Genomic DNA, 27899 nt, shown 5'->3' on the forward strand with positions numbered 1-27899 from the left:
TGGGGATGCCTAAAGAAGCAACCACCTTTCAAAGAGACTTAGAAGATTCTTATGTTGTGGGCATGCGAATTGCAAAATACAAACAAGCACACACCATTGGCGAGACCCTTGTACTCCCAGAAGCAATAGATGTGTAGAATTAACAGGGGTGAAAGTAACTCACAGGACTTACCGTTACGGCCACAGTCATGGGGCGGGGAGATGGGCCTCATCCAGAAGAGGCATGGCCTCAAGATTTATAGGCCCCGGGGTACCAGCTGTGGCTGGGAGTCCCAGGGCCTTTAAATCACTCAGGGGGCTCCCAGCTGCAGAGGTGGCTGGTAGCCCCTGGGGCGAACTAAAGGGCCCAAGGCTCCAGCCACCGTGGAGCTCCAGGCCCTTTAAATGCCGGCCCCAGTTCAGCTGCCAAAGCTGCGGGTGGGATTTAAAGGGCTCCTTTGGGCTCCCCGCCACAGCTTTGCATTGTGTAATGAAATCAGAATTTTCCTCCTTGGGAAAACAGATCTTGCAGATTGCCTGTGTACTGTGGATGTCTTGACTATGATCATTTACCTGGTGGAAGTATTTGGCAAATTGAGTGCACTGAACCTAACACTTCAGGATGGGAATACAGATATACTCGATATGACAGAGCAAGTCAGGGGACTCAGGAAGAAGCTTTATCCATGGAGACGCCACATTGAAAAGGAAATTACCTAAACAGTTCCATTGTTTCCAGTCCAGCTTTATAAAGAAACAGAGTGAAAGTGATCAAAATGCTATTGAAGACCAAATATTAACTCATATGTATGGATTGTATTTCCATTTTGATTAACATATTCCTGGAGTTGAACATGAATCTCCAGATAACAAATGGATTCTACACTGGTTCTCAGGAACAGCTGACTCCATTCCAACTTTACGTGTCTCAGCTCAAGAAAATCTCTTAAATTGTCAAGTGATCACATGCTACCAAACCAGGATTTCAATTAAAGGAGAGTATGAAGAACCCAATGATAAAGCTGTGAAAGTGTTGCACTCATTTGCTTTATTTCTGTGAGCCTGGGTTTTCAGCAATGGTTTCCGTGAACACTAAACATAGAAATCATTGAAACTTGGAAAATGACTTGGCCCTGGTGCGACTGCTGCTGAAATGCTGTGTCCGGTTCTGGTGCCCACAATTCAAGAAGGATGTTGATAAATTGGATAAATTGATAAATCAGTAAGCAGAGAATCCCCCAGGGAGGGAAAGACCCCATCAACATCCTGGCTGAGGGGTGAGCATTAGTTAGAGCTCAGGCTCCATCAGCCTTCAGAGCTTCCCCACAGAGGGAAAGACTCCATCAATGTCCTGGCTGTGAAGTAAGTCTCTGTGCAGGCTCTGATTTAGGATCCATCCTCTCTTGAAATGGATTATCATAGACGTTAATACCAGAAGAGACCATTAGATCATCCAGTCTGACCTCCTGTATGTCACAGGCCATAGAATTCCACTTAATTACCCCTATGTTGAGCCAGTTACCTGTGTTTGGCTAACACAGCCGGAAAGGTACCCAGTCTGGATTTGAAGGCATGAAAAATCCATGCAGAATCCATCTTTTCCCTTGGGAGTTTATCCCAATGGCTAATCCTTTTCACTGTTAAAGTGGGGACTTATTTCAAATTCAAATGTGTCTGGCTTCAGCTTCCAGTCATGGCTTCTTGTTCTGCCTTTCTCCACTAGATTAAACAGTCCTTTACTATCCAGTATGGTCTTCTGTGAAGGTATACTGCAATCAAGTTAACAAACTGAGTTCTTTAATTCTCTCATTGTAAGGCAGTTTCTCCAACTCTCAAATAATTTTTCTGGTTCTTCTCTGCACCATTTCCAATTTTTTTAATAGCTTCATAGATTCCAAGGCCAGAAGGGACCATTGTGATCATATAATCTGACTGCCTACATAACATGGGCCACAAAACGCTCCCAGAATAATTCTTTTTGAATTAAAACATATCTTTTAAAAAAGTAAATCCAGTCCCCACAGCTCATGGACTGGCCTACATCTGGATTCTTTCCATGTCAGCAGGGGACAAGGGCCCCGTGCAAGGGTGGATGGGGGAGAGGGACTCTGGAGCAGGATGGGGAACCACATAGGAGGTTCTCAGGATAGTCCAAAGGGGAGACAGCAATTGAGACCACAGAGTAATAAGGAGACCCTGCCAGGAAAACTTCCCACAGCATACTCCCTCAGCCACGTGGGGATTGACTGTATGGTAGTGCCAGGGGTGGGGAGGGTCCCAGCTGGGGGCACATCATGTGATCCACAGGGTGGGTGGAGTGGCCCAACCACCCTGCAGAGCACATAAGATTGTCTTTGGGAAATGGCCTTTGCACCACTTCAGAGGCTGTGCCTGAGGTGGGGATGGGAGGCCTGGGCAGCGAATGCGTCCATCCCACTGAGGCCGCGGGGAAGAGCCATTCCGGATGGTGCAGTGTGTGAATCCAGAAATTATTCTCAGCGGTGTGATGCATGTCTCTGTGTCTAGGTGTGTATGGTTTGGTGTGCGTCTCTCTGGGTGTGCTGTGGTGGTAGATGAATGGGCTGGGAGGAGGTTGTAATGGGCTCCGGAGTAGGGGGTGTCATAAACAGACAGCTAATGGTTAATGTCTCTTTCACCTATAAAGGGTTAACAAACAGTGATCTGCAAACACCTGACCAGAGGACCAATCAGGAGACAAGATACTTTCAAATCTCGTGGAAGGAAGTCTTTGTTTGTGGGTTTTGGGTTTGGCTTTGTTCTCTCTGGGTCCTGGATGGGGCTAGAGGTGCAACCAGGTTTCTGCCAATCTCCCTGCTACAGTCTCTTCTCTATTCAGAATTGTAAGTAAGAAAAGGCGGTCATAGTCTTTTAATTTGTTTTTTTCCATTTGCATATGTGTACTTGCTGGAAGTAGCTTAAATTGTGTTTCTGCTGGAGAAAGTTTCTTTTTATTGTTTATAAGTTGAAAGACACTGTAACTGTTTACCATCTAAAGTGCAGAGATAAACCTTTTACTTTTTTTCTTTTTTTTTTAATTAAAAGTTTTGCTTGTAAGACCTGTTGATTTTTCTCTCCTAATTAAGGCTCAAAGAAATTGAGTCTGTATATACCAGGGAATCGGTGGGAAGCAAGGAGGGAAAGGTAAATTTCCTCTTTGTGTTAGATTCAGGCAGCTTGAATCTGTATTGCCTCTGGGTGAGGGGGAGAAAGAAACTTGATCTCTCTGTGTTGTGTTTCAAGAAATTGATTCACGGTATCTCCTAGTGTACCCAGGCAGGAAAGATCTGGGAGGAGGTAAAGAGGTGGGAGGGAATGGTTTATTTCCCTTTGTTGTGAGACTCAAGGAATCTGGGTCTTGGGGTCCCCTGGGAAGGTTTTGGGGGGACCAGAGGGTATCAGGCCCTAAAAATTCCTGATTGGTGGCAGCGCTACAGAATCTAAGCTAATAATTAAGCTTAGAGGACTTTATGCTAGTACCCATATCCTGGACGCTAAGGTCCAGATTTGGGAATTATACTATGACAGGGGGTCATTCTGAGTGTTGGTTGGGTTCAGTGAGGGCCTCAGGTAGATGAGAGAAATTATGTACACGTTGGAAAAGTAGCCACAACAGTAGCCATGGTCAGTGTAAATCAAACTCTTAGGTTTCCATTGTTGCTGGACATCTTGTAATTGGGATTGGTGTGACACTAGGCCCAATCTGGAATGGAGGGGAAGTTAACAAGGCCCTAGTCATGGCAACAGAGAGTCAAAGCTTAGTGCAGAGTCCTTCAACCTGTGGAAATGTGTCACTGGGCTAATTTTTAACTGGTTTCCGAGGCCACCAACTTGCCAGGGCCTCAGCTCCGAACACATCTAAGACTCCACATCTCTCTGCATTGCTCCCCAAGTCCTTGAGGGAGGAGAGCTGATGACAATTTTTCAAAAGAAAAGTTTTTTTTCCATTGAAAAACTTTTTTTTATTTCTCAAAATTTTCATTTTTTTAATCAAAACATTATTGTAAATGTCATAAAAAGGGTCATTTAAACTGCTTAAGGTAAATGGAAAAATTTTATTTAGCAAAAGTTGAGTGTTTTGTAAATGAAAAATCTCACTAACATATTTTATAATATTTCGTATAAAAATGTTCCACCAAGAATTTAGGAAAAACAATAAATGAGTCTGTTTGGAAACCTGTGAACTGAAAACAACTCCAGCATTTTTTCCAAAACTAACTTGTCATTTTTTGTTGGGCTCTGCCATATGGTTTTTAGCCAAAGGTGACCTTGCTACAGTGCATTCTGCACACATTTTCCTGGCCTTATTCAGTCTATTGTTTATGTTATGGTGGCGCCTACAGGCCCCAAATTAACTCCGGGCCCTGTGGGCCAGGCACTTCACAGACACACAGTGACCAAGATCAGGGCCCTGTTGTGTTGGGCACTGCATAGATATGCAGTGAGATACAGTATCTGCCCCAAATATCTCATGTCCCATAGATGTGAAGGCCACAAAGGCCCATTCTCATCATCCAGTCTGGCCTCTGGCATAACCTGGTCAAAGAATCTCACCCAGCAATTCCTGCATCTGGCCCTATGGCTGAGCTAGAGTGGATTATTTGAACAGCTCCCCTCTTTATCCTAGCAGGTATCAAAGTCTCCTGGATAAGAACAAGGAGGCAGCATCCATGGGCCTGCATGGGTCATTCTCAAGGAATTGCAGAGAGGGCTCATTGCAGACTTCCACCAGGACAAACAGCTTTGAATGCTAGCACTGGCTGGAGAGTTCCTCACTGGAGTAGGCCGGGGTGAAGGTGCCACAGGTGCCGCGGCAACAGGGGAACTGAAGGACAACATGGCCCCCCACAGGGCCTGCCCCTGAGACTGGCCCCACCAGTGCGCCCAGCGCTTCCAACAACACTGCACACTTAGCCCTGGTCTACACTACAGGGTTAGGTCAAATTTAGCCACGTTAGGTCGATTTTATAATGAATGTGTCTACACAAGCAACTACGTTCCATCGACATAAAGTGCTCTTAAAATCGACTGCTGTACTCCTCCCCGGCGAGGGGAGTAGCATAAAATTGACTTGCGTTGAATTTGGGATAGTGCAGATGCAAATTGATGTTATTGGCCTCCGGGAGCTATCCCAGAGTGCTCCAATGTGACCACTCTGGACAGCACTTTCAACTCCGATGCACTAGCCAGGTACACAAAAAAAGGCCTGGGAACTTTTGAATTTCATTTCCTATCTGGCCAGCGTGGCGAGCTCAGCAGCATTCAGCAGCACAGGTGTCCATGCAGTCCCCCCAGAATCGCAAACGAGTTCCAGCATGAAGCAAATGGGAGACACTGGATCTGACTGCTGTATGGGGAAAAGAATCTGTGCAGGCCGAACTCCGATCAAAAAGAAGAAATGCTGATATCTATGCCAAACTCGCACAGGATATGGTGGAAAGAGGCTGCAAGAGGGGCACACAGCAGTACTGTGTAAAAGTCAAGGAGCTCAGGCAAGCCTACCAAAAGACAAAGGAAGCAAACGGTCTCTCTGGGTCAGAGCCCCATACATGCCGCTTCTATGATCAGCTGCATGAGATTCTAGGGGGGATCCTACCACTGTCCATGGACACTTGCAAGGGGGGAGTCTCATACAACATGGAGGAGGATTTTATGGAGAAGGAGAAGGAGAATGCACAGCAGGCAAGTGGAGAATCCGTTCTCCCCAGCAGCCAGGACCTTTTCATCACCCTGGAGTCAATACCCTCCCAAGGTGGGATTCCCGACCCTGAAGGCAGAGAAGGCACCTCTGGTGAGTGCACATTTGTAACTACACTACAGGGGTTTAAAAGCAATAGTGTTTAATGTTTGATTTGCCCTGAAGACTTGGGATGCATTTGCAGCCAGTACAGCTACTGGAAAAGTCTGTTAACGTGTCTGGGAATGGAGCGGGAATCCTCCAGGGACATCTCCATGAAGCTGTCCTGGAGGTACTCTGAAAGTCTTTGCAGAAGATTTCTGGGGAGGGCTGCCTTATTTTGTCCTCCACGGTAGGACACTTTACCACACCAAGCCAGTAGCAAGTGGTCTGAAATCATTGCAGCACAAAGCATGGCAGCGAATGGTCCTGGGTTTTGGTCGCATTCAAGCAACATTTGGTCTTTATCTTTCTGTGTAAGCCTCAGGAGAGTGATATCATTCATGGTCACCTGGTTGAAATAGGGGGATTTTTGTAAGAGAACAGTAAAAGGAGCCCGTTCATGCTGGGCTGTTTGCACTTGGCTAAAAAGGATAATCCCTGAGAATAGTCATACGGTGGGGAGAGTGGTGAAGGGGTCATCCCAAATAGCCATGCGGAGGGGTGGAGGAAGGTATGTGCTGCACATCCACCCGAAAACCACAGCCCCTCCTTTTAAATGGCAAACCCATTCGGCATTGCTTCCTATGGGAAAGTAGGGTCCTGCAGTTTGAAAACATTCCCACATGTTATGAAGGCGTTAAAAGCCAAACCTGCGTACTCTTTGGCTTACCATGGCTGTCTGGAAACTGAATTCTGTTGCCCAGCCATGTGTGATGTGTCACCATACCAGCAGGCACTCAATATAAAGGGCAAAATGCAACCTTGTACCTAAAGGTACATGTGCTGTCTGCTGTGAATTGCTTGATTCACTGTGAAAGAGTCTCCCTTTTGTTCTCAGAAATGTATCACCTTAGCTTTACTCTTCCTTTTTATCCCCCCGCAGGCGCAAATGTCTCTATGCTCCCCCATACTCTCTGTCCCAGCGATTATCGCAGATTAGGTGATAAAAACCACACTCGTGATGACGTGTTTTCTGAGCTCATGCAGTCCTCCCACACTGATAGGGCACAGCTGAATGCATGGAGGCATTCAGTGGTAGAGTACAGGAAAGCATTAAGTGAGCGTGATGAGAAGAGGCAGGATGCAATGCTGAGGCAAATAAGGGAGCAAACGGACAGGCTCAGGCATCTGGTGGAGCTGCAGAAAAGCCATCAAGAGCACAGACCCTCCCTGCATCCACTGTCCAACCGCCTGCCCTCCTCCCCAAGTTCCATATCCTCCTCACCCAGATGCCCAAGAATGCGGGGGGAGGCTCCAGGCACCCAGCCACTCCACTCCAGAGGATGACCCAAGCAACAGAAGGCTGTCATTCAAACAGTTTTGATTTGTAGTGTGGCTACAATAAGCAATGTGGCCTTGTCCTTCCCTCCTCCCCTATCCCACCCAGGATACCTTGTCAGTTATCTCCCTTTTTTTTTAATTAATAAAGAAAGAATGCATGGTTTCAAAACAATAGTGACTTTATTTCCGTTGCCAGCTGTGATCGAAGGGGGGAGGGTGGTTGGCAGGACGGGCGCTAGTGTTTTTAGCGCCCTAGGCGCACAGCAATTTCGCCGCCCCGCGCGCTGGTCCTGCAGCTCCGGTGGAGCTGCCGCAGCTGTGCCTGCGGGAGGTCCACTGGAGCCGTGGGACCAGGGAAACCTCGGCAGGCACGACTGTGGCAGGTCCACCAGAGCTGCCTGCCGCCCCCCCCCCTGGCAAAATGCCGCCTCCCAATAATCCTGGTGCCCTAGGCGATTGCCTAGGCTGCCTAAGTGGAAGTGCTGGCCCTGGTGGTTGGCTTACAGGGAATTAAAAACAACAAAGGGGGCAGGTTTGCATCTAGGATAAACACACACAACTGTCACACCGTAGCCTGGCCAGTCATGAAACTGGTTTTCAAAGCCTCTCTGATGCACAGCACGCCTACCTGTGCTTTTCTAATCGCCCTAGTATCTCGGTGTTGAAAATTGGCAGCCAGGTGATTTGCCTCAATCTCCCACCCCACCATAAACATCTCTCCTTTATTCTCACAGATATTATGGAGCACACAGCAATCAGTAATAACAATGGGAATATTGGTTGTGTTGAGATCTAACCTAGTCAGCAAACAGCGTCAGCGAGCTTTTAAACGTCCAAAGGCACATTCTACCACCATTCTGCACTTGCTCAGCCTATAGTAGAACTGCTCCTTACTACTACTCCAGGCTGCCTGTGTATGGCTTCATGAGCCATGGGAGCAAGGGGTAGGCTGGGTCTCCAGGAATAACTATTGGCATTTCAACATCCCCAACAGTAACTTTATGGTCCAGGAAGTAAGTCCCTTCTTGCAGCTGCTCAAAGAGTTCCTAAAGAGGCGAGCGTCATGCACCTTTCCCGGCCATCCCACATTGATGTCAGTGAAAGATCCTTGTGATCCACTGCTGCTTGCAGCACCATTGAGAAGTATCCCTTGTGGTTTATGTACTGGTTGGCAAGGTGGTCCGGTGCCAAGTTAGGGATATACATTCTGTCTATCGCCCCACCACTGTTAGGGAATCCCATTGCAGCAAAGCCATCCGCTATGACCCGCACATTTCCCAGAGTCACTACCCTTGATAGCACAACGTCAGTGATTGCATTGGCTACTTGATCACGGCAGTCCTCTGTCATAGTATGAGTCTCCACTCTGAACCTTAGCGTCCAAGAGATGGGGTACCAGCATGAATTTCCCCTAAGCTTAATTACCAGCTTAGAACTTGTAGTGCTGCCACCAACCAGGACTTGCAGTGCCTGGTACACTCTGGTCCCCCACCAAACCTTCCCGGGGACCCCAAGACCCTGAGCCCCTGGATCTTAACACAAGGAAAGTAAATCCTTTCCCCCACCGTTGCCTCTCCCAGGCTTCCCCTCCCTGGGTTACCCTGGAAGATCACTGTGATTCAAACTCCTTGAATCTTAAAACAAAGAGGAATTCACCTTCCCCTCCTCTTCTCTTCCCCTCCCAGATTCTCCCTGAAAGAGAGACAGTAATCTTAACATAGAGAGAAATCAGGCTTTTCCTCCCCCCTTCTCTCCTTCCTCCCACCAATTCCCTGGTGAGTGCAGACTCCCTCCCCTGGGGTCTTACACAAGATAACTAAAAAAATCAGTCAGGTTCTAAAAAAGAAAAGCTTTTGATAAAAGAAAGAAAAAAGTAAAAGTTGTCTCTGTAAAATTTAAGATGGCAAATGTTACAGGGTCTTTCAGCTTATAGACACCAGAGAAAATCCTCCCCCCAGCACAAATACAATCCTTACAGCAAAATACACATTTGCAAATAAAGAAAACAAATAAAAAGACTAAACCACCTTTCCTAATTGGTACTTATTAAATTGAACAGAAGAGGCTGTTTCAGAAATTTTAAGATATCTGCTTACATGTCTGGCCCCTCTCAGAACCCAGAGAGAACAGAGCAAAACCCAAAAAACACAAACAAAGGCTTCCCTCCACCGAGATTTGAAAGAATCTTGTCTCCTGATTGGTCCTCTGGTCAGGTATTCCAGGTTTACTGCTAGTTAACCCTTTATAGGTAAAAGAGACATTAACCCGTAACCATCTGTTTATCCATTGCAGCAAAGCCATCCGCTATGACCTGCACATTTCCCAGAGTCACCACCCTTGATAGCAGAACGTCAATGACCACATTGGCTACTTGATCACGGCAGTCCCCAGAGTAGATTTGCCCACTCCAAATTGATTCCCGACTGACCGGTAGCAGTCAGGTGTTGTAAGCTTCCAAGAGGCTATCGCCACTCGCTTCTCAACTGTCAGGGCAGCGCTTATCTTGGTAAATCAGTAAATCTTATGTAACTCATGCACACGTACACTCAGGCTGGGACAAGAAGTAAAGGGCTTAATCTGCAGCAAAGGAGATTGAGATATTAGGGAAAAAATTTTAACTATAAGGAGAGTTAAGCTTTGGAACAGGCTTCCAAGGAAGGTTGTGGAGTCCCCATCACTGGAGGTTTCTAAGAACAGGTTGGACAAACACCTGTCAAGGATGGCCTAGGTTTACTTAGTCCTGTCTCAGGGCAGAGGGCTGGACTTGATGACTTCTCAAGGTCCCTTCCAGTCCTACATGGACCTGTCCAAAGCCCAGTTAAGTCTTTCCATTGACCTTCAAAAGGTTTTGGATCAAGCCCTCTGGGTGGGATCTAGTCATCAGAGTCAGGGTTTCCAGAAGCTGGCTCCATCCCATAATCTCACTATTGGGGAGATATAATCATCTACAGTAAATTGTCACATGTCTTACAATTCTTTTTCAAAACCCAACAAAAAACCAAACACAGGAAATTCCCAAAGAACTGTGTTAAGATACACACTTGACTGTAAATAGTTAACAATTAAGATGAGACAACCATATTACAACAAACTATATTTTTCTATAAAATGCTGGAAATCCAAAGATAACATAAAAAAATCCAGCAACCCAAAGTTTTCAAAGTCAAGAAATACATAATTAAGGATCCTCAAAACAATCTTAGCTCTGAACTGAAGGATTTGGCGTCTCACACTGGAAATTCCATCAACAACTGTGTTGTAGATCGAAGCAACAACCCACCGGCTTTTGCATAGACCCTGCATCCACTTCAGTCTCAGCGACAGCAACAAACCCAAACAACTCACCTCTCAATTCAGGCAAATGTAGAAGCAGCATGAGAACAACCCTACTTACTCCCTGAAGCCTCATAAGCCACTAGTATGTCATGACACGTGGTGTCATAGTCTCATGAGTTGGGTTGGGGTCAGAGTTAAGGTTATTGTGGAGCCTAGGCTATGAATTTATTTAGAACGCAAATGGTTGGCTTGCTCTTGTAACTGGGAAGCTTGGCTGATGCTGGCGATGTGGATGCCTGTGAGGTATCTTAGAGGGCCCAGTGGTCCCCTCTGCTTAATAGCAGGAGAAGGATGGTATATCCTCTGTATGTCACTGTGACAGGGCACACTAGCTTCAGAGAGACCAGCACCTGGGGAAGGGCCGGTGCTAGCAGGGACCAGGGGAGCTAGGGAGAGTTCCTGACGGGCTGCCAGGACTTACAGGCTCAAGGCTCTGGGAAGAGGGCAAAGGAGCTGGAGCCAGAGGCAGGCGCAAAAGGAACTGAGGCTGTGGGAAAGTGGCTCAGGGAATAGAGACAGTGGGCTGGAAGGAAGCAGCAGCAAGAAGCCATTGTTTGCCCCCTGGGCTGGGGCCTGGAGTAGTGAGCTGGCCTGCCCCTCTCCCCCACTAGCTGCTGAAAGAGCAGCCTGGCTGTCGACTGCCAAGCCACTGCGAGGAGTGGCTGGACTCTTGTTAGAGGAGTTCCTTGGAAGGGGGGGGAACCAAACGGTGACACAGCCAGGGGGCTGTGCCATGAAGTAGATGCCAAGCAGAAATGAGCCACATCGGGCCTGCAAGCAGAGGCAAGGATGGGAGTCCCACCATCACCTGCGGGTGCACCTGCTGGGACTGAGCTAATTCCCAAAATGCCCAGCAGGAGGTTTGTGCCAGTGCGGTGAGTAACCCCCGTGACAGTCCCTTTTGCCACCTCTGTAACATCATCCCCTACTCCTCAGGAGGGATAGCTCAGTGGTTTGAGCATTGGCCTGCTAAACCTAGGGGTGTGAGCTCAGTCCTTGAGGGGACCATTTAGGGATCTGGTGCAAAATCAGTACTTAGTGCTGCTAGTAAAGGCAGAGGGCTGGACTCAATGACCTTTCCGGGTCCCCTCTAGCTCTGTGAGATAGGTATATCTCCATATAGTCTTATCCCAGACACCTCTACAATTATGCTCTACAGAGCTACTTTCTGTTGGAAAACCAAACACCGGATAACAGACCATTTCTGGCAAAAACCTGAACATATTTCTGTTTTTAGCAGGTTTTAGTCCCCCTACAGAGATGTCTGTGGTTACATGTTAAGTGCCAGCCATTCGCTTCACCAGCTCCGGGTCCAGCGGAGCCTTTGCGGTGCCAGAAGTGCCTTCGTGCTGCCCGTCCCCTCTGAGCTGTAACTGCATCCCCCGCCAGGCCAGCTTCTCCATTGCTGCCTAAGCGTGAGCCTATGGAACTGGCATTACTGCCCGCCTGCACACTGATGGGGTTTCACACCTGGTCTGTGACCCCTCAGCTTAATGCATGTTCTTATGAGCTATCCCCAAACCTACTGCTCAGTGACAGGGCTCCCCACAGGCTCTACCCCCCATGAGTCATCCCTGTCCGTACCATGCAATGACATGAGAGGGCTCCCCTGAACTGTATGCCTTGTGTACCTGGAGCACGTTTCAAGGCGGCTCTCCCCTTCCCCATAGCCACTGCGGGTTTGGGGGCAGCTCTCCCCTTCCCCATGGCCAGTGTGGGTTTGGGGGCAGCTCTCCCCTTCCCCGTGGCCAGTGCGGGTTTCACAGAATCACAGATTATTAGGGTTGGAAGGGACCTCACAAGATCATCTAGTCCAACCCCCTGCTCAAAGCAGGACCAATCCCCAAATGCACCCCTCAAGGATTGAACTCACAACCCTGGGTTTAGCAGGCTAATGCTCAACCACTGGCAGCTCTCCCCTTCCCCATGGTCAGAGTGTCTCTTGAGGCCTCTCTTTCCTCCCCATCTGAAGCAAGTTTCTGGGTGACTCTCCCTTCCCCTCTACTGATGCATCTTTTGTTGCTGCTTTGTCCTTCGCCGCCCTCAGTGCATCTTTCAGGGCTGCCCTCTCCTCATCCACAGCTGGTGCACCTTTTGTTTGGCATTCTTTGAGGCATGGTCTGGGGAGGCGCTGTCCTCCCCCATGCCCAGCCCACTTTGAGGGGCAGCTCTCCTCTCATCGGCCCCAGATTTTGGGGTCAACCTTTCCTTCCCTGCAGCCAACGTGGTTTTTGTTGCCACTTTCTCCATACCTATGCCCGGCATGTGATTGGTGGTAGCTGCGTCCTTCCTCGTGGCTGGTGTCTTTTGAGGCCTCTCTCTCCTTCTCCCTGCCAAAACATCTTTCAGAGACAGCACATCTTTCCATGCTGTCTTTCCTCTCCTGTGCCCAGCCCATGTCTGGGGGTGTCTCTCTCTTCTCTTGTACCAGGGCCATTCTGGGGAGTGGCTCTCTCAGCCCCCATTCCCGGTCCATGGCTGGGAGGAGCTCTGTCCTTGGTTGGCCTGTCTCTGGGGGCAGCTCTTTCTACCCCACAGTCTGGTCTGCGTCTAGGAGTGTCTCTCTTCTCCCTTGTGCCAGGCCTATTTTGGGAGACAGCTGTGTCCCTAGCCAGCATGGTGCAGGGGCCCGCGTGGGTGCGTCGATGTTTGACCAGGTGTGAGGCCTGGCTGAAGCACTTCCCGCACTCGGAGCAGGGGTAGGGGCGCTCCCCCGTGTGGACACGTCGGTGCTGAGCCAGGCTGGAGCGGTCACTGAAGCGCTTGGCGCAGACGCTGCACTCGTAGGGCCGCTCACCGGTGTGGGTGCGCTGGTGGAGGACGAGATTTGAGTTGTGGTGGAAGCTCTTGCCGCACACAGAGCAAACATAGGGTTTCTGGTCCAAGTGGATCTTACTGTGAGTCCGGAGGCTGGAGCTCTGCGAGAAGGCACGGCCGCACTCCCCACACTGGTAGGGCCGCTCCCCGGTGTGGGTGCGGTGGTGCACGATCAGGCTGGACTGCAGCCGGAAGCTCTTCTCGCATGCCGGGCAGTGGAAAGGCTTCTCTCCCGTGTGGATGCGGCGGTGCCGCTGCAGGTCTGAGCTCTGCCTGAAGGCCCGGCCACACTCAGGGCACTGGTAGCACCTCTTAGATTGGGGCAGGCTATTGCTAGTGGGGGATCCTCCCATGATCACGTTCTTGCAGCAGGAATTAACAGGCGATGACAGAGGGGGCTGCTGTGCCTGGCTGAGAGTGGGGTGTGGCTGTGTCCTGTGCAGGGCAGGAAGCAGCTGTTCAGTGCACCGAGGAGAGAGTGGCTGTTCCTTGTGCATAGGGGGGGATGTATGTTCCCTGCCAGGAGTGGAGGGCGGCTGTTCCCTGCGCAGGGGCGGGGGCAGCTGTTCCCAGCACACAGGAGGGGGCAGCTGTTCCCTGTCAGGAGCGGGGGGTGGCTGTTCCTGGCACACAGGAGGGGGCGGCTGTTCCCTGCTCAGGGGAGGGGGCGGCTGTTCCCTGTCAGGAGTGGGGGCTGGTTGTTCCTGGCACACAGGAGGGGGCGGCTGTTCCCTGCTCAGGGGAGGGGGCGGCTGTTCCCTGTCAGGAGTGGGGGGTGGCTGTTCCTGGCACATAGGAGGGGGTGGCTGTTCCCTGCTCAGGGGAGGGGGCGGCTGTTCCCTGCTCAGGGGAGGGGGCAGCTGTTCCCTGTCAGGAGCAGGGAGTGGCTGTTCCTGGCACACAGGAGGGGGCGGCTGTTCCCTGCTCAGGGGAGGGGGCGGCTGTTCCCGGCACACAGGAGGGGGCGGCTGTTCCCTGCTTAGGGGAGGAGGCGGCTGTTCCCGGCACACAGGAGGGACAGGCTGTTCCCTGTGCACAACAGGCGGTGGCTGTTTCCTGCATACAGGAAGGAAAGGCTTTTGCATGCACACAGAAGGAAGCGGCTGTTGCATGTAGGTGGGACAGGTGGGGAGCTGTTGTTTCCCACCCTCAGAGGGGGCTGCTGGCTCTTCTCCACCCAGAGAGGGTTTCTTTCTCTTCCGGCCAGGGCTCTGGGGCGCTTTCCTCTTGGGCCGCCTTGGTGAGGCCTTTGGCCTTGGAGCTGCTTTGACAGGTGCCTGCGCCTCCCCGTGGTGCTGCACAGCCAGCTCCTCAGCGCCCAGCCCCCTGCCGGTGCCTGTGGGGACCAAGAGAGAAGTGGGGCGTGAGCCGGGCCCCAGGCGCAGGGGGAAGCCAGCAGAGGGATCTAAACTAACACTGGCTGGAAAGTGGAATTCAAAGTTCACAAAAAATATTCGAATTTTTGGAAAAAAGTTTGTTCCAAATTGGGACAAAAAACCAAAAACTGGAAATGTTCCCCACAAGTTGAACCCCACAATACTTTGTTTGGGACACACCGAGCTGCAGGAACGTGGGTGTGAAATGAAATGTGCTCCCTGGGATCCCCGGCTGCCCGTCTAGGCAGGTGCCGTGCAGTCAGGAGCGCCTGGGAGCCCCAGCTCCGGGGCAGCCACCAGGCCAGTTGCTGATGGCCCTGGGAGCCGGGTATCCCAGTGCTTCCAGGCTCCTGGCGTCTCTGTAGTTCAGAAACCCCAGGCTAGGGGGCAGCCCTCCTGGTGAGCTGCTGAAGCGTTGGGGAGGGACGAGCTGGCGAGACACCAGGCAGGTTTTTGTCAGTCCCCAGCCTGCTTTCTGCCCAAATTCTTTCAGAACTGAGATGTTTCCATGGAATGCTTCAAATTTGGCAAATCATCATTTTGTGATGGAAAAAATCTCCAGCCATATCCAAAGTAACCCCATTATCTAAACCAGGGCAAACTGTTTCCACTTGCATGGAACTGAATCAAAACAAACTTGGTTAAAACCAGAACAAGGACATCCACAAGGCCCAGTGCAGCTTTTTAACTGTGTTTTATTGTGTATTATAGTATACACAAATGCAAAAAGCCTGGGAAACAAGCAGGGAGAACTGGAAGTCCTGGCACAGTCAAGGAAATATTATGTGATTGGAATAACAGAGACCTGGTGGGATAACTCACATGACTGGAGTACTGTCATGGATGGATATAAACTGTTCAGGAAAGACAGGCAGGCAGAAAAGGTGGGGGAGTTGCACTGTATGTAAGAGAGCAGTATGACTGCTCAGAGCTCCAGTATGAAACTTCAGAAAAACCTGAGAGTCTCTGGATTAAGTTTAGAAGTGTGAGCAACAAGGGTGATGTCGTGATGGGAGTCTACTATAGACCACCAGACCAGGGGGATGAGGTGGACTAGACTTTCTTCAGGCAACTAACAGAAGTTACTAGATCACAGGCCCTGGTTCTCATGGGAGACTTTAATCACCCTGATATCTGCTGGGAGAGCAATACAGCGGTGCACAGACAATCTAGGAAGTTTTTTGTAAGTGTAGGGGACAATTTCCTGGTGCATGTGCTGGAGGAACCAACTAGGGGTAGAGCTCTTCTTGACCTGCTGCTCACAAACAGGGAAGAATTAGTAAGGGAAGCAAAAGTGGATGGGAACCTGAGATGGTCGAGTTCAGGATCCTGACACAAGGAAGAAAGGAGACCAGCAGAATACAGACCCTGCACTTCAGAAAAGCAGACTTTGACTCTCTAAGGGAACTGGTGGGCAGGATCACCTGGGAGAATAACATGAAGGAGAAAGGAGTCCAGGAGAGCTGGCTGTATTTTAAAGAATCCTTATTGAGGTTGCAGGAACTAAGCATTCCAATGTGTAGCAAGAATAGTAAATATGGCAGGCGACCAGCTTGGCTTAACAGTGAAATCCTTGCTGATCTTAAACACGAAAAGAAGCTTACAAGAAGTGGAAGATTGAACAAATGACCAGGGAGGAGTATAAAAATATTACTCAGGCACGCAGGAGTGAAATCAGGAAGGCCAAATCACACTTGGAGTTGCAGCTAGCAAGGAATATTAAAGTAACAAGAAGGGTTTCTACAGGTATGTTAGCAACAAGAAAAAGGTCAATGAAAGTGTGGGCCCCTTACTGAATGAGGGAGGCAACCTAGTGACAGAGGATGTGGAAAAAGCTGATGGACTCAATACTTTTTTTGCCTCTGACTTCACAAACAAGGGCAGCTCCCAGACTGCTGCACTGGGCAGCACAGTATGGGGAGGAGGTGACCAGCCCTCGGTGGAGAAAGAAGTGGTTCAGGACTGTTTAGAAAAGCTGGACGAGCACAAGTCCATGGGGCCGGATGCCCTGCATCCGAGGTTGCTAAAGGAGTTGGCGGATGTGATTGCAGAGCCATTGGCCATTATCTTTGAAAACTCATGGCGAACGGGGCAGGTCCCGGATGACTGGAAAAAGGCTACTGTAGTGCCCATCTTTAAAAAAAGGGAAGGAGGAGGATCAGAGGAACTACAGGCCAGTCAGCCTCACCTCAGTCCCTGGAAAAATCAGGAAGCAGGTCCTCAAGAAATCAATTTTGAAGCACTTAAAGAAGAAGAAATTGATCAGGAACAGTCAGCATGGATTCATTAAGGGCTAGTCATGCCTGACTAACCTAACTGCCTTCTATGAGGAGATAACTGGGTCTGTGGATGAGGAAAAAGCAGTGGACATCTTATTCCTTGACTTTAGCAAAGCTTTTGATACGGTCTCTCATGATATTCTTGCCAGCAAGTTAGAGATGTATGGACTGGATGAATGGACTATAAGGTGGATAGGAAGCTGGCTAGATCATTGGGTTCAACAAGTAGTGATCAATGGCTCCATGTCTAGTTGGCAGCCGGTATCAAGTGGAGTGTCCCAAGAGTTGGTCCTGGGGCCGGTTTTGTTCAATATCTTCATTAATGATCTGGAGGATGGCGTGGACTGCACTCTCAGCAAGTTTGCAGATGACACTAAACTGGGAGGATTGGTAGATACACTGGAGGGTAGGGATAGGATACAGAGGGACCTAGACAAATTAGAGGATTGGGCCAAAAGAAATCTGATGAGGTTCAACAAGGACAAGTGCAGAGTCCTGCACTTAGAATGGAAGAATCCCATGCACTGCTACAGACTAGGGACCGATTGGCTAGGCAGCAGTTCTGCAGAAAAGGACCTAGGGGTTACTGTAGACGAGAAGCTGGATATGAGTCAACAGTGTGCCCTTGTTGCCAAGAAGGCTAATGGCATTTTGGGCTGTATAAGTAGGGGAATTGTCAGCAGATCGAGGGACATTATCGTTCCCTTCTATTTGACATTGGTGAGGCCTCATCTGGAGTACTGTGTCCAATTTTGGGCCCCAGACTACAAGAAGGATGTGGAAAAATTGGAAAGAGTCCAGCGGAGGGCAACAAAAATGATTAGCGGGCTGGAGCACAAGACTTATGAGGGGAGGCTAAGGGGACTGAGATTATTTAGTCTGCAGAGGAGAAGAATGAGGGGGATTTTATAGCTGCTTTCAACTACCTGAAAGGGGGTTCCAAAGAGGGTGGATCTAGACTGTTCTCAGTGGTGGCAGATGACAGACCAAGGAGTAATGGTCTCAAGTTGCAGTGGGGGAGGTTTAGGTTGGATATTAGGAAACACTGTTTCACTAGGAGAGTGGTGAAGCACTGGAATGGGTTATCTAGGGAGGTGGTGGAATCTCCTTCCTTAGAGGTTTTTAAGGTCAGACTTGACAAAGCCCTGGCTGGGATGATTTAATTGGGGATTAGTCCTGCTTTGAGCCATAGGTGCCAACTTCTCCTGGTGCCGGAGGTGCACGCGACCCCTGGCCCTGCCCCAAATTCACCCCTGCCCCGCCCCCATTCCAACCCCTTCCCCAAAGTCCCCACCTCAACTCCGCTCCCTCCCTGCCCCTATTGAACTCATTTCCCATATCCCCGCCCCGGTCTCGCCTCTTCTCCGCCTCCTCCCCTGAGCGTGCCATGGTCCCGCTTCTCCCCCTCCCTCCCACAGCTTGTTTATGTCACAAAACAGCTGTTTCGTGGCAGCAAGTGCTGGGAGGAGAAGCAGGGAAGGCGCGCTCAGGGGAGGAGGCGGAGGTGAGCTGCGGCAGGGGGGCAGGGCGGGGAACTGTCGGTGGGTGGAAAGCCTGTGCTTTGAGCAGGGGGTTGGACTAGATGACTCCTGAGATCCCTTCCAACCCTGAGAGTCTATGATTCTAAAGTGTCTGTCTATCTCTCATATTGACAGACCTCAGCACCATAGTATGCAGGCACCTCACAATCCTTAATGTGTTTATCCACATGCACGCCTGGGAGGCAGGGCAGGGCTGTTATCCCCTGGGATGGGAACTGACACACACAGGGACTAAATGACTTGCCCAGGATCACACAGGGAGTCTGTGTCAGAGGTCAAACAGAAGCCAGGTCTTCAGCATCCAAGGCCAGTGAGTAAGCACCAGGCCACACTTCCCGATCATGCAGTTATCTGCACTACTGCATCGCTGTGCAGCGCCAAGCCTGGTGGATGTCAGAGTAACAGGAGCTTGGAAGTGGTGACCGTGAGAGTCTCACATCTGGATTCACCACGGTAAGGGTGGAAAGAAAAGGCGGAACATGTCTTGATTCTGCCTCCCCCATGGCTCAGTGGATCCAGCCGTGGGGCAGGGCTGCAGGAGCTCCTGGCTGTGTGACTAAGCTCTGCCTTCTCCATGGCTCAGCAGACGCAGTCAGGAGGCACTGCCACGGGAACCTGTGGCTGAGATCCCAGGATTTTACTTTCTGAGCTGGTTGATTCATCCCTCACCTGCTGGGACATCCCTCTGGGTCTCCTGCTCCTCAGGGGCTGCGGGATCTAGGATGCACGGCTCCTCCCGTCGCTCCAGCTGAGAGATCAGGGCTGGTTTGCGAACCGGAAAACCTGCCCATGGGGAAGAGAAAAGACGCAATAAGGGTGTGGTCAGTGAGCCCCAGGGCTTGGTACAAAGGTCAGCTCAGGCAGGCAGGGAATACAGGCAGCTTGTGTGTGGGGGCGTGCGTGTATGCGTGTACTCAGATAGGGAACCCTAGGATAGCATCACAGGTTCAAAGGCCAGCAGGGCCCATTCTATCCAGACAGTTTGGCTTCCTGCATCGAGCCAGGTACATAAAATTCTACAAAAAAATATGTTTCCTTTGGACAGTGCCATTTCAACTTAAGGAAATTTTTTCACACAAGCAAATAATTTTCAAAATGAAAATTCTTTGGAAAATATAAAAATGAAAATACTGCAGAATAAATGTTGTTTTGAATATTTTCTAAATTACATTGTTTACATTATGGGCAGGGCATCGCAGGACATAGTACGAAGTGTCTCCTGTTTGTGCTGCAGTTTCTTATTTATTTATTGTTTGTGTTATGGTCAAGCCATAGAGCCCCAGTCCTGGAGCAGGACCCTATTGCACCAGGTGCTGTACAAACACACAACAAATAGACAGTTTGTACCCAAAAAAGCTCACAGTCTAGTACATAACAAGAGACAACAGATCTATACAGACAGATGGAGGAATACAAGGAAAAAACGATGTAACTGTTACCACGACAAAGACACAACAGTAACATTATCTAAACAGGTTTCAGAGCAGCAGCCGTGTTAGTCTGTATCCGCAAAAAGAACAGTAGTACTTGTGGCATCCGAAGAAATGGGTTGTAGGCCATGAAAGCTTATGCTCAAATAAATTTGTTAGTCTCTAAGGTGCCACAAGAACTCCCATTTTCTAAATAGACAAAACATAGGGTGGGGGAAGGGGTAGAAGAGAGAGAACAATGTCATGACAGTTCCAAGATTTACGTCACGTTAGTTCCACAGGTATCAAGCTGTTTCACTGCAACATAAACAGGAGACACTTTGATCTAGAAAATAAGTCAAGATGTTTCAATCTGTACTAAGCAGCCATGGCCCTTAGTGTATTTAATAAATAAATAAATATTTTGACTATTATGTCATAAGATTACAAACCATAACATGAGAGTACATGTTCTCGTGTGCACTGTATATAATGAAATAATGTAAAAATAATATAAAAATGAAAATAAAACACATTTTAAAACAATAGTTTTCAGACTGTCTGCTTCACGGGAAATTACAAGGATATTTGGTTTTGTTCTGATTCGGGGTGAAAACAAATTTTGAAATGTCGAAACGAAACAGAAATTTGGAGTTTTGACCAGACTTGCTCCTGCATAACCCAGGCCAGAGAGTCTTACCCGGAGATTCTTGCTTCCAGCCCATCGCAGAGGTGCTTAGGAAATTACTTTTCAAAAAAATGTTGATTAAAAGCGGTGGGGAAAGGGATGTTCTTTTTTTTAACCTTTTCGGGATTTTGATGAAAACACACACATTTGGGATTTTTCAGCAGCTGACACTCAACATATTTGCTGGAAAGTTTTTGTGAAAATGTCAGTTCTGTTGAAAAATCAATTTCCATAGAAAATAATTTTGATGGGAAAGTTTGAAGCAGTTGTATGCTTCATGTGCATGTATTGTGTTTCTCAAGCTCCTTGAAAACAAGGGGTGCAAAGATTAGTCTGGGATTCCAATGCCACCTCCCACCAGGAACCCAAGACACCAGGGAATAGCCTGCAACTAAACATGGGAAAAAAAGTTTCCAACACAACAGTTTCCGTGGAAACCATGAAGCTGCAAGATTAGCTGGCTCCCTGAGAGATGTTTAGAAATTTCATTTTGGCTCTTCTGACACAGAATTTTTCAAATATTTCATTTCCGTGGGAAATTTCTAATTTCTGACTTTGTTTTCTGAATTTTAGAAATGCGAAATTTCTCACAAGCCAAAATTTCTGGTTCCTCATTGTGCTACCAGGAGCCCGCCAGATCTGGGCATAGCAGAGAACTCACCGAGAGAACTGCTCAAAGACTAGCCATCCAAACTTTATTTTCAACTAAAATTGGGACATTGAACATAAAAATTAGCAGAAATGTTCTGATTTGCTCAACATTTTTTGTTTTTTTTCACTGAAAATTTATAAAAAACCCAAACCAAAAATTAGTTTCCACTGAAATTTTCCATGAAAAAAAAATCTCCATTTTCTGTCCAGCTCTACTCACAGCCAGTGCTGATCAACATTTTTTTGTTCAACAAAATTTTCAGATGAAAAACAGACTTTATTTCCATGTAAAAAAATTCTATTTTTCAACAAAAGAGTTTACAGTTTTTGTTTTTTCTCTCTCGTTTTTCCTTTATTCCCCCAGTACTAAAACAGTAAAAGTCACAGGGGAGAGAAAGGAAAGAATGGGGGAAAAAACAGAGACAGACAATTTGGTTCTTGTTGAAAAACTTGAAATACTTGTGAAAAAATATTTTTAGTTACTTTCAAAACAATTTTTTGGCAGAAAAGATTTATGATTTTCCAGACAGCTTTGCCCAGAGCTTCCACGAGGCAGGAAGTTTGGATAATCACCCAACTAACCCAGTGAGCTAATGCTCCGGTAATTCTCCTGCATGACAGTCCCATACAGCTGCCTCTGCTCCTCATCCAACAGCAACCACTCTGCCTCAGTCAGAGTCACAGCCACATCCTTGAACTGCACCGGCATCTGCAACCACAAAGACATCCTGCTTAGCACTGACCACTCCTGGGATAATTCCCTGCTGAGCACTAGCTGTGCCAGGGACAAATCCTCCCCCGCACAACGCTGTGTGCCAGTCCTCCCTGCCCTGCTCAGTGCCAGCTGCTCTGGGGCCTATCCCTGGAATTAGGAGAACATGCACAGAAGCAGGGCAGGGTGTGACGTAGTGGGGAATTTCCCTTGTTATGTTGTATGTGAGCCTATGTGAGTCTTACTGTTTTGCATGAATGCTGTGTGTGCCTCAGCTTCCCTGTGTATTGCACCAATGTCTAGGTGGTGGGAATAAGGGTGTGTGACTTTTGAGGGGACTGCTCCAGCTGGAAGCAAGTCAGCCTTGGCTGGCTTGGGGCACAGGGGGGGAGGACCCGAGTCCTGACTCTGGGCTCCCCTCCCCACAAGATAGACTTGGCTGAAAGTCACTGATTTCTGTGCTAACAAGTTCTGCCTTACGCTGTGTTCCTGTCGACTAATAAACTTTCTGTTTTATCGGCCGGCTGAGAGTCATGTCTGACTGCATGCATCTGACGAAGTGGGTATTCACCCACGAAAGCTCATGCTCCAAAATGTCTGTTAGTCTATAAGGTGCCACAGGATTCTTTGCTGCTTTTACAGATCCAGACTAACAAGGCTACCCCTCTGATACATGTCTGACTGAGGAGTTGGAGTGCAGGGCCCTCTAGCTTCCCCAGGAGCCCCGCCCAGGCAGACTCGCTGCGGGAAGTGCACGGTGTGGAAGGGGATGCTGAATGCTCCAAGGTCATAGAATCAGAAACTTTAAGGTCAGAAGGGACCACTATGATCATCTAGTCTGACCTCCTGCACAATGCAGGCCACAGAATCTCACCCACCCACTCCTGTATCAAACCTGTGTCTGAGCCATTGAAGTCTTCAAATCATGGTTTGAAGACTTCAAGGTGCAGAGAACCTTCCAGCAAGTGACCTGTGCCCCATGCTGCAGAAGAAGGTGAAAAACCTCAAGGGCTTCTGCCAATCTGCCCTCAAGGAAAATTCCTTCCTGACCCCAAATATGGTGATCAGCTAAACCCTGAGCATGTGGGCAAGACTCACCAGCCAGACATCCAGGAAAGAATTCTCTGTAGTAACTCAGATCCTAACCCAATCTAATATCCCATCACAAACCATTGGGCATATTTACCGCTAGTAGTCAAAGATGAGCTTAATTTTGGTAATTAATAATCTCATTCTACCATCCCCTCCATAAATTTATCAAGCTTAGTTTTGAAGCCAGATATGTCTTTTGCCCCCACTACTCCCCTTAGAAGGCTGTTCCAGAACTTCACTCCTCTAATGGTTAGAAACCTTTGCCTAATTTCAAATCTAGACTTGCTGATAGCCAGTTTATAACCATTTATTCTTGTGTCCATATTGGTACTGAGCTTAAATAATTCCTCTCCCTCTTTGGTATTTATTCCTCTGATACATTTATAGAGAGCGATCATATCTCCCCTCAGCCTTCTTTTGGTTAGGCTAAACAAGCCAAGCTCTTTGAGTCTCCTTTCATATGACAGGTTTTCCATTCCTCGGATCATCCTAGTAGCCCTTCTCTGTACCTGTTCCAGTTTGAATTCATCCTTCTTAAAAATGGGAGACCAGAACTGCACACAGTATTCCAGATGAGGTCTCACCAGTGCCTTGTATAACGGTACTAACACCTCCTTATCTCTACTGGAAATACCTCGCCTGATGCATCCCTAGACTGCATTAGCTTTTCTCACGGCTATATCACATTGGCGGTTCATAGTCATCCTGTGATCAACCAATACTCCAAGGTCCTTCTCCTCCTCTGTTACTTCCAACTGATGCCTCCCCAGCTTATAACAATAGTTCTTGTTATTAATCCCTAAATGCATGACCTTGCGCTTTTCACTATTAAATTTCATCCTATTACTATTACTCCGGTTTACGAGGTCATCTAGATCTTCCTGTATGATATCCTGGTCCTTCTCTGTATTGGCAATACCTCCCAGTTTTGTGTCTGCAAACTTTATTAGCACATTAGCACACTTTTTGTGCCAAGGTCACTAATAAAAAGATTAAATAAGATTGGTCCCAAAACAGATCCCTGAGGAACTCCACAAATAACTCCCTCCAGCCTGACAATTCACGTTTTAGTACAACTCATTGTAGTCTCCCCTTTAACCAGTTCCTTATCCACCTTTCAGTTTTCATATTGATCCCCATCTTTTCTAATTTAGCTAATAATTCCCCATGTGGAACTGCATCAAATGCCTTACTGAAATCGAGGTAAATGAGATCCACTGTGTTTCCTTTGTCTAAAAACTCTGTTACCTTCTCAGACCCAGGAAAGTCGAAGCTGTGTGAGCTTCTTGCCCGGACAACAGTATGCTCAGAGAGAGGAGGCTCCCCCACAATCCTGACTGGCTTCATATGAAGTAGTTCCAGAGCATCTCCCCGGTGACTCCATGACACCAAGCCAGTGTCGAAGGAAACAGGACACACACAAATGGGGTGTGCACTGTGGGGATTAGTGTGGGGAATGGTGTTCTCAGCCACATCAAACAATAACCACACCGTGCCCTGGACAGTATCTCTGGTGAGGAGGTGGCCCGCCTGTCAGCGTGAAGTGCTTCAATTTGGGGAGCACATTCCCTGCAAGACAGATACCCTCACACAGCGAATATGACCAGGCTGGCACGACAGCATGAGGACCTCCTCCATTTTGGGAAACACGTTCCCTTCAAAATGGCTGCCCTCATAGAGTGAATCACAGACTCTCATGGAGACCCAACACTGGGCCTTTTCACCTCAAATCAAACCTGTTCAGATCCAAAGCTAGGCTGCGTACTTGGGAACTCACAACATTGCAGGAGAGAGCACTCAGATGTCACTGTTATAAGGGAGATTTTAAATGAGAGCAGACCGTCTTCTGCTCTCTCCAGTAGTATATTTTCCGGCCTCTCGGAACATCTTAGCACAGGTGTGTTTGAGATGCCATGTGTGGCAAATTCACTCCCTCAAAATCCTCTGATTAGTAGCACGGGCAGCTCTCGCTAGCTGAGGTCTCTCCTGTTGACCCTTCTAAGTTGTCGGGGCCACATGAATCCCCAAGTACTCAGATGCCCACTAGTGGCTGCTAACTTGGGGCACTACAGTTTTTAGTTGTCCAGCTGGGAGACGGGTGCGGTCTGGTTTACAGGGCGGATGTGCTAAGGATAATACAGTTGTATCTGCGCAGCATCTGAATCATCAGGCCCAAGTTGACTCATGTTGGGCACCCAAACTCTGAAGCACCCACACTCCATGGAGATTCTTGAGCAAGGCTTTTGAGGGACAAATACAGGAACCCTGGCTCCCCTGTGGCCACAGTCTGTCTCCCCTTCCCACCCCAGTCCCTCATTGAGAATGTGATCACTCTCACCTGTAGTCCCGGCCACTGGGCCTCTGGCTGCCCCAGCTGGAACCCCTCAGCCAGAGCCACCGCTTGGGTGCTGGTCTCGGGACCATGTTCCCAGACCCAGCCCTGAATTTCCTCTGGCAGGATGGTCAGGAACTGCTCCAGGATCAGCAGCTCCAGGATCTGCTCCTTGGTGTGGCTCTGCGGCTCCAGCCAGCGATGGCAGAGCTCCCGGAGGTGGCTGTAAGCCTCCTGGGGCCCCTCGGCCTCTTGGTAGCGGAATCCCCTGAAGCGCCTGCGCTGTGTCTCTGGGCTGATGCCATAGCGACGCAGGATGGTGGCCTTCACCTTCCCATAGTCACTTGTCTCTGTGATGTCCAGGCTGCCATAGGCCAGCTGGGCTTTCCCAGTGAGGTACGGCTCCAGTCGGGTTGTCCACTCCCCTCTCGGCCACTGGCAGGCGTCAGCCACCTGCTCAAAGGTGGCCAGATAGGCCTCGATATCGTCCTCTGGGGCCAGCTGTGGCGGCTCCAGGGTTCTCCACGCAGGTGCTGGAGTTGGCTTAACCTCGGCAGGGGTCTGCGTGGCTGACAGCTGCTCCTCTTGACATGGTGCCGTCTCCTCCTGCGGCTCGATTCCAGCCTGCTCCAGACCCCTGGGTGACTCTCTGGCCCCCTGGGAGGCGGGGTTTTCACACCCACGTGCACAAGTCGGTGCTGGCACAACTCCGGGAGGAGGCGGCACTTCTGGTTCTCCAGGCCTGAGGGCGCACGCCGGAGCCGGCCTCACCTCTGGGAGGATGCGCAGGGCCTGCAGCACCTCCTGCCAGACATCCTCCCAGTGCTGCAGCATCTCCTTCTGCGACGCATACCGGGCCTGCTGCGGCGCCACCCATCTCAGCAGTTCCCCAATGGTGCCGGACTGCACCACAATAGGCAGCCTGCCCGACCGCTCCAATCCCATATCTGGCTCGGGCCCAGCTGAGGCCTGCTGCTCCGCCACATGGATCTGAAACTGCAGGTCTAGGGCCCCGTCTGCCCCCTGCTCTGCAGCCATGGATGCTCCCCGGGGGTGTCCTTATCCCAGCAGGGGATGAGCCCAGACCCCAGGCCTTTCGGTCTCATTCATGCCCCTGGCAGGAAGCATCCAGCCTCTGGCTTCCAACCTCAGTGTCCCGTTTTTGACACCACGTGAGCCGGCTGGGGGATCAGGTCCGAGGGCCCAGAAGCACAAACTGTCTCGCAAAACCAGAGCAACCTCCTGGAGCCGGCAATGCTGCGGTCTGGAAAGAGGGGCTTCTCCCACAGCTCCTGAGAGGGCAAGAGAAACACAGACAGTGAGGGGGCAATTCTGTGGTACTGAGGGATTTGAGTGCTTAGCTCACCCTGCTAACTCCTGGTAAAAACGACAACGGCCGAGTTATCCCTGGGACTGTGCGTCATGTTCACTAACACTCCTGTCCTCCCAGTGTGGATGCACCCTTCCTTGCCAGAAAAGTTGTGTGTTCTTATAGCCAGCTAGTGACCACCTCTCCTTGTTAGAGAATCATCCCAGCGGGGGGATGGGGCAATGAGGGGCACAAACCAGGGACCTGGGAAAGCCGAGTTCAGTTCCCTGCTAGACTCTGTATGTGAGCCTGGGACAGTCACGCACGCATGCAGAGCTTCCAGAGAAAAACCTGTAACAGAAAGGCCCCTGCCCACCTCTCCCACTTCCCTGCCCCAACAGGTCCCTTTATGACCCTCCCTGTCCATCCCTCCACATGTACCCCTAGGGCCCTGCCCCTTGTCAGCACAGCCAGCCCCCTCCTTGCCCTGTGGAAGGTGATATGGGGTTGCAGCTGTGTTCATTAAGGTTTGTCTACATTGGGAATTTGGCTGGCATAGCAACAGTGCAATAACCATAGGTTAGTTGGCCTGAATCTGCCCCCCACCCAACATGAGGCTCACACAAATGTCCATCTGGCCTGATCCCCAGAGGAAGCATAGGATATCAGGGTTGGAAGGGACCTCAGGAGGTCATCTCATCCAACCCCCTGCTCAAAGCGGGGCCAATCCTCAGACAGGTTTTTGCCCCAGTTCCCTAAATGGCCCCCTCAAGGACTGAACTCACAACTGTGGGTTTAGCAGGCCAATGCTCAAACCACTGAGCTATCTGTCCCCTCTGGGAGCACATGGGATGCTGGATGGGTCTGTTGCCTCCCCCCACCCCCAAGTTCACACACTTCGTAATCCTTCGCCTCCTCTCACACAAACACCCCCCAACTCATTCTGTTAGCATCACACTCCTCCTGCCCTTTGCCCCCACGCGCATCCTCCCCACCCGCAACCGCTGGGGTTTTGTTCAGCCGGGCCGGCAAGCCCCCCCCCCCCCCCCCCGTCTGTGCGCAGGGAGAAAGCTGCAGCGTGGTTAAACCCGCCGTTGTTCTCTCCAGTTCTGCCTTTGGGCTGAGCTTCCTTGTAGTGTGTAACTCCTCCCTACTTGTGCCCTGCATTTTAACCCCTCCTTAGCCTGCTCCGTTTCCACTGTGCTTAGCGCTTCCACTGCATTTGGACAGAGAACTCCTC

At 49.5% G+C, this 27899-nt stretch overlaps 2 protein-coding genes across 4 annotated transcripts in view; one reads left to right on the forward strand and one right to left on the reverse strand.

Moving 5' to 3' along the window:
- LOC127052745 (uncharacterized) overlaps positions 1 to 27899 on the forward strand; it is a 74308-nt gene that overhangs the window by 13044 nt on the left and 33365 nt on the right. For 2 of the 3 annotated variants that reach the window (XM_050956688.1, XM_050956691.1), the window contains exons 2-3: positions 2645 to 2840; positions 4625 to 5788. The gene's annotated coding sequence lies outside the window, so the exon portion shown is untranslated. Of the gene's footprint in view, positions 1 to 1499; positions 2841 to 4624; positions 5789 to 27899 lie in introns of those variants that run through there. The other variant, XM_050956690.1, reaches the window with a different exon arrangement.
- On the reverse strand, positions 7290 to 26327 carry LOC127052751 (paternally-expressed gene 3 protein-like). The gene is made up of 4 exons (XM_050956700.1): positions 25357 to 26327; positions 21797 to 21923; positions 19136 to 19249; positions 7290 to 14606 (listed from the first exon to the last, which is right to left on the reverse strand). Exons 1-4 carry the CDS (start codon positions 26293 to 26295, stop codon positions 12799 to 12801), a joined length of 2988 nt encoding a protein of 995 aa, XP_050812657.1. The 5' UTR covers positions 26296 to 26327; the 3' UTR covers positions 7290 to 12798.

This window comes from Gopherus flavomarginatus, chromosome 5 (assembly GCF_025201925.1).
Source record: "Gopherus flavomarginatus isolate rGopFla2 chromosome 5, rGopFla2.mat.asm, whole genome shotgun sequence".
Lineage (NCBI taxonomy): Eukaryota > Metazoa > Chordata > Testudines > Testudinidae > Gopherus > Gopherus flavomarginatus.